This window comes from Sceloporus undulatus, chromosome 1 (genome assembly GCF_019175285.1).
Source record: "Sceloporus undulatus isolate JIND9_A2432 ecotype Alabama chromosome 1, SceUnd_v1.1, whole genome shotgun sequence".
Classification (NCBI taxonomy): Eukaryota; Metazoa; Chordata; class Lepidosauria; order Squamata; family Phrynosomatidae; genus Sceloporus; species Sceloporus undulatus.
Window position 1 is genome coordinate 37,984,757 of NC_056522.1, and position 6,000 is coordinate 37,990,756.

The 6,000-nt window shown below is 44.7% G+C and overlaps 1 protein-coding gene across 1 annotated transcript in view; it reads left to right on the forward strand.

Moving 5' to 3' along the window:
• The window catches only part of KCTD3 (potassium channel tetramerization domain containing 3), a 95,708-nt gene that overhangs the window by 73,434 nt on the left and 16,274 nt on the right, over positions 1-6,000 (forward strand). Inside the window, exon 11 of the mRNA XM_042444948.1 lies at positions 812-899. Within this exon, the coding sequence (XP_042300882.1) occupies positions 812-899 (88 nt within the window). The remainder of the gene's footprint in view (positions 1-811; positions 900-6,000) is intronic.

Consider the following 6,000-nt stretch of genomic DNA (forward strand, 5'->3'; position numbering starts at 1 on the left):
AAAAGAAGCTCCATTTTGGACCTTCTTTTTCGGTCCGCGCGGGAGCCGGGCCGTGTGAAGGCTCCGGCTCCCCTGCGGACCTACTGGCGGCGGCGGCAGACCGCCGGTGTTATGAGAAACTTCATCCACCCTCATATTTGTTGGAAGCCAAGCTCTGTCAAGAATGTAAGGTCCAACAATTTCATTATCAGCCTTCTAGACATTTTCATCTCTTTTATATAGTTCTTACATGGTTATTATTTAGAAATGGGCATTGTAATGTGTAACAGAATATTTAGCCCTTGATGTTTTGCAAATTTGGTATGAAGATTGTGTTCTTTAAAAGATAAAATTTCTAGAAGTGGATGAATTGCTAGATGCAAGGTTTTTTTTTTAGTTTTCATGAACTGCAGTGCCCTTGTGCAATTTCTTCCCACTTGTAAGCTTCAGTTACATATTTTGAAAATAGCTAGAGATTAGCTGTTTTCAGGGTGTTACAATACAATCATGTCTCAAATTCATAAAAAGTATACCAAAGTCACCCAAGAAAATGCAGTTTTAACACAACCTTTATTACCAATGAGTAATAAAATTACTCTTATTTGAAATAGAAAAAAAAACCCAATTCCTAGTCCCTATTAGAGTAAACATTTTGATCATTTGCTTAATAGTAGGGTAAAACCTTGGTAAATCTTACTGATTTAGTGGCTCTACTTTGGGTGAAGCTAGCAGTTGGATACACTGAGATCATATCTTGGCTTAGCACAACTGAAATTAAAATGTTAAGTAAAATGCAATCTTCAATTCATTATTTCCTTTTTATTTATTTCAGGTTCAAGATGTTGTTCCTATCACTAGTTATGATACTGCTGGCTCATTCTTACTGCTGGGCTGCAACAATGGCTCCATATATTACATTGGTAAGACCATGACTTTCTTCCATCTGCAAAATAATACAGAAAAGGTTGTGGTTCCCCACTCCATCTCTTTAGACTGAGATACTGTTTTTTATTGTTTTGTTTTGTTTTGTTTTGTTTTTCCATTTGACATCTAATTTGAATCTGTTTTAGAGGTCCCTTTCATCACCATCTGGTCACCTGGGCTTCCAGCGCATGATCAGCACTATAGTTCACAAAGTCAAAGTTAGCATCAGAACTTCACTTAAGCACTCTTAATTGTTGGAATCTGTGGATATTTATGTGAGAGAAAGAGCACACTCTTCACCCTTATGCTGTTTTGTTAACATAGTAGAGCCAGTGTGGAATAGTGATTTGTGTATTGGACTACCACTCTGGAGTTTCAATTCCCAGTTTGGTCATGAAACCCACTGGGTGATCTTGGGCAAGTAACACACTTTTGGCCTCTGAGGAAGGCAGTGACAAACCTCCTCTGAATTAATCATTCTAAGAAACCTCCATGATAGGAAATGACTTGAAGGCACCTAGCAACAAAAGATATATAAATACACACTTCCCTTAGGGATGAACATAGACTTTATATTCTCCAGACACTATAGCTTATCTGTTTCCCATTACATGAGCAGCACTTTACATTTCAATGCTGCTTCATAGTAAACTAAGGACTCTCTAAGCGGTTTACAATGTGTAAGCCAATGAGAAAAACTATTAGACCTTTATCAAATTCTTTCATGCTCAGCTTTGCAGTGTTCATTAAGAGGTGTTATATTTTGATTTCATGCTTGCAAGGAAACATGCATGTGTATTAAATACACAGGCATCTATGGGAAATAATATTTCATTGGCATTACTGTATTTAGCAGCTTCTATGTTATATACATACACATGTATATTCTTTCTCTCTTGCTCTCATACACACACGCACGCACAAACACAAACATATAGCAGACATCCCTTATAATGACAATTAATCTACTCAGACAAGAATTATAGCCCACAGTATTTAAGAGGAGAGGTTACTCTCTCTTAGCAGCATTGTCTGGGCATTTTCCAGCCAAGAACAATATTATTGGCATCAGAGCTGTTGTACACAGTTATGTCCATGTGGGAGCCTGATTCTCCTGACTTGTTTCTCAAGAGCTGGGTTTCTAGGTCTGAAACACATTGAAGAAATAATCCAGTTTGAGACCACTTTAACTGCCCTGGCTCAATGCTAGGGAGTTCTGGGAATTGTAGTTTTAGGAAACATTTAGCCTTCTCTATCAGAGTTCTGATGCCACAATAAAGTTCCCAGGATTCCCTAGCACTGAGCCAGGGCAGTTAAAGTAGTCTCAAACTGGATTATTTCTGCAGTGGGTTTTGGACCATAGTATCTCCAGCCTGTATCTGACCAATCAGAGGCAGATCATTACTGGTTTCCAGAGTGTCTGGGAAAGCAGCCAAAGGGCTGATAAGGCAGCTAGTTCTCAAACAAACAACCCCCTCCCAGCACAGCAAAGTCAGTGTAAGCTACACAGTCCTAGAGAGTTGCAGTAGCTTTATCAAAAGGGATTACCAAGAGAATTGTCAGACGGTCCAAGGTTCAGGGTAACAGATAGGCAGGTCGATAAAGCAGTCCAAGGTCAAGGTTTCCGGGTATTCAAGACAAGAAGCCAAGGAGCCAGAGACAGAGTCTTTCCCCTAAAAGAGTCAGATATCCACTGGCAAAGAACCACACATGCTCCAGGTGCTTAAGAAGGCAAGGAGCTGGCCTTCAGCTGTGCCTGATTACGAAGACGCTTCTGATAAAGCCTCCGAGATCTTCGAAGGCCCTCTCTTTCTGCTCGACGCTCATTGAAGGTAGGCACACTGCCCAGATCCTCCTCCATGTCCACAGCCTCGGCACCAGGCAAACTTGACTGCTGAACCTCTGGAGGGGCCATAGACTCTGCTCCAGCAGAACTAGGGCCAGCCTCTGGCTCCTCCATTACAGGTTCAAGCCCCTGGGGCTCTGGCTCCTCCATTATAGGTTCAGATCTCAGAGGCTCTAGCTCATCCTCTGAGTCCTCCAAGCCATCTTCCAGGCTGGGCATGACACAGAGACATGAATAATTCATTCATTCAGGGATGCGATCTGACTGACCCTCATGGCTAAGGCCACTGTTTCTTGGCTGCCTACCATCAGACTCATCAGCCATCATATATTAGTAACCCTTTCATACCAATGCAGTACATTTTCTCAGGTTCTGCCTATTTCTTTCAGGCTATTTTTTCTTTTATCACATGGTTTATAGTTTATTTATTTATTTACGGTATTTATACCCCGCCCTTCTGCCCTAAAGGCTCTCAGAGTAAGTTGGCTTCCTACCTAGAACTAGCCTATGTCTATTCTCTTAATATTACACTGAATCACAAACAAACATTTCTGCTTTTTGCTTTAAATAGACACATATTTTTACTATTCAGGCTTCAGGGGCATAACGTTTGCAAATTGGTGCATTGCCTGTAACAGTATTCTGCTGGTAATACGCTCAATGTCGTCTTTTGTACGGACATGGAGATTCCGTGGGCAGAGGTAACTAATGTCTCTGCCCTATCATGGACGGACCATTTCCTGGTCGAGGCCAGATTCAAGGCATCTACCCAAATCCCTCCCGGGGGGTGGTGGACCTATTAGGATGGTCCACCCTGTCAGGAAATGACATTGGTGTGGCCACTAGGGGGAGCTGTTGTGCAGATGATTTACAGCTCCAGTGGCAGCTAATGTGTCAGCATTCAAACAGGGCATCATCAGAATGTTGATGCAACTGTCAACTGTCAGTTCTCAACTGTCACTGAGGAACAGAGAGACAGTTGGTGCCTAAGAGTGGGCTGTGTCTGTTACTGAGAGACAGTTGGTGCCTGAGAGTGGGCTGAGTCTGATACTGAGAGGCAGTGAGATGGTTATGTGTTAATGTGGCTGCCTCAGAGGTTGTGTTATTGTTGGTTGGTGTAAATAGTGTGAATTAGAGATGGATGTCCAATACACTGTGTATATCTATGTTGTAAATACTGCAAAGGTAGATTAAAGCCCTCGTTTAGAGTGAAGACTTGTAAGAGTCGTTATTAGTTGAAGACAACTTCACAGATTCCTTCTTCTTGGCGTCCTGTCGACGTGGTTGATCTCTGCAAGTGGTTGTGGTGGACACTGCGCGTCATTTCCATAGGTCCTAACAAGGGTTATGGGCACAGCACACGAGCCACAACACATTCTCGAAGCCTGATGGAACTGAAAAGGTTCCAAGAAGCCCTAGAGGGATTTATGGTTGGAACTGATGGCGATTCTGTTGAGGCCCTGACTAACACCTGGGACAAAGATCTCTCCAGGGCTATATACAGTATCACTCCCAAGTGTCCTTTCCGGCCTGCTTCCAATAAACGACCCTGGTATACTGAAGACCTCAGGGAAAGGAAGCGGGCTGTGCAACGACTAAAGCGCAACTGGCGAAGACACCAGCACTTAGCTGACAAGGCACTCCCACTCTCTTTTGAAGGCCTACGGAGTGGCAATAAGTGCAGCAAAGCATTCGTTCTATGCTGCACGTATTGCATCCGCAGAGTTGTGTCCGGCAGAGCTGTTCAGGGTGGTAAGGGAGCTTACTCAACTGTCTCCCCCCCCGAACCCTATTTTGGAGCCATCTAAAGCCTGATGTGACGAGTTTAACAACTTCTTCGCGGATAAAATCTCTCGGATAAGGTCTGATCTCGACGCCAGTATTTCTTCACAATCTAGAGTAGAGGCGTCCAGAGCTTCCGTGGACTCTGTTAAACTGGATCATTTTGAGTCTGTGAGTACCGAGGAAGTGGACAAGATAGGAAGACGACATGCTCTCTCGATCCCTGTCCTTCATGGCTGGCAGCTCAGGGGGGAACGGCTGTAACTACTATGTTATGCCGTATAACTAATTCATCTTTCGGGGAAGGGCGGTTTCCATCCAGCTTAAAATCTGCAGTTGTAAAACCACTGCTAAAAAAGCCCTCCCTAGACCCTCTGATTCTCAATAACTGTCGGCCTGTTTTGCTTCTGCCTTTTCTGGGGAAGGTGATCGAGAGAGTGGTTGCCTTCCAGCTTCAAGCGATCTTGGATGAAACGGATTTTCTAGACCCATTTCAAACCGGCTTCCGGGCGGGCTATGGAGTTGAGACCGCCATGGTCGCCTTAGTCGATGATCTCCATCTGGGCATGGACAGGGGATGCGTGTCTCTGTTAGTGCTTTTGGACATCTCAGCGGCTTTCGATACCATCAACCATGGTATCCTTCTGGAACGCCTGAGGGAGTTAGGTATCGGGGGCATTGCGCTCCAATGGTTCCGTTCCTACCTCTCGGGTAGATTCTAGATGGTGCAGCTGGGGGATTGTTGTTCCAATAAGAGGGAGCTTACATCTGGCATCCCTCAAGGAGCAATCTTGTCCCCCATGCTATTTAACATTTACATGAAACCGCTGGGAGAGATCATCCGGAGACACGGGGTGCAGTGTTATCAGTACGCTGATGACACCCAAATATGTTTCTCTGTGCCTCTGACTGATGCAGTGACTAGGGATGGCATCTCTCCTCTAAATGCTTGCTTGGAGTCGGTAATGGGCTGGATGAGGGAAAACAGACTCAGTTTGAATCCAGAGAAAACGGAAGTACTCGTGAAGGAAATTTGTCCACCTGTCCTGAATGGGGTCACGCTCCCCCTGAAGGACTCAGTTCGCAGTCTGGGGGTGCTTCTGGACTCGTCGCTACACCTGACATCTCAGGTGGATGTGATGGTCAGAAGCACCTGTTATCAGCTTCGGCTGATACGTCAGCTGCGACCCTACCTGGGCCTGGGGGACCTTGAAACGGTGGTACATGCTCTGGTAACCTCTCAGTTGGACTTCTGTATTGTGCTCTACATGGGGCAACCCTTGTACCAAACCCGGAAGCTTCAATTAGTACAGAATATGGCAGCAAGGTTGGTCACTGGATGTTCCAGGACTAGCCGTATAACACCTATTTTACAAGATCTACACTGGCTGCCCATTCGCTTCCAGGCGCAATACAAGGTGTTGGTTATTACCTATAAAGCCCTAAATGGCTTGGGCCCAGGGTACTTT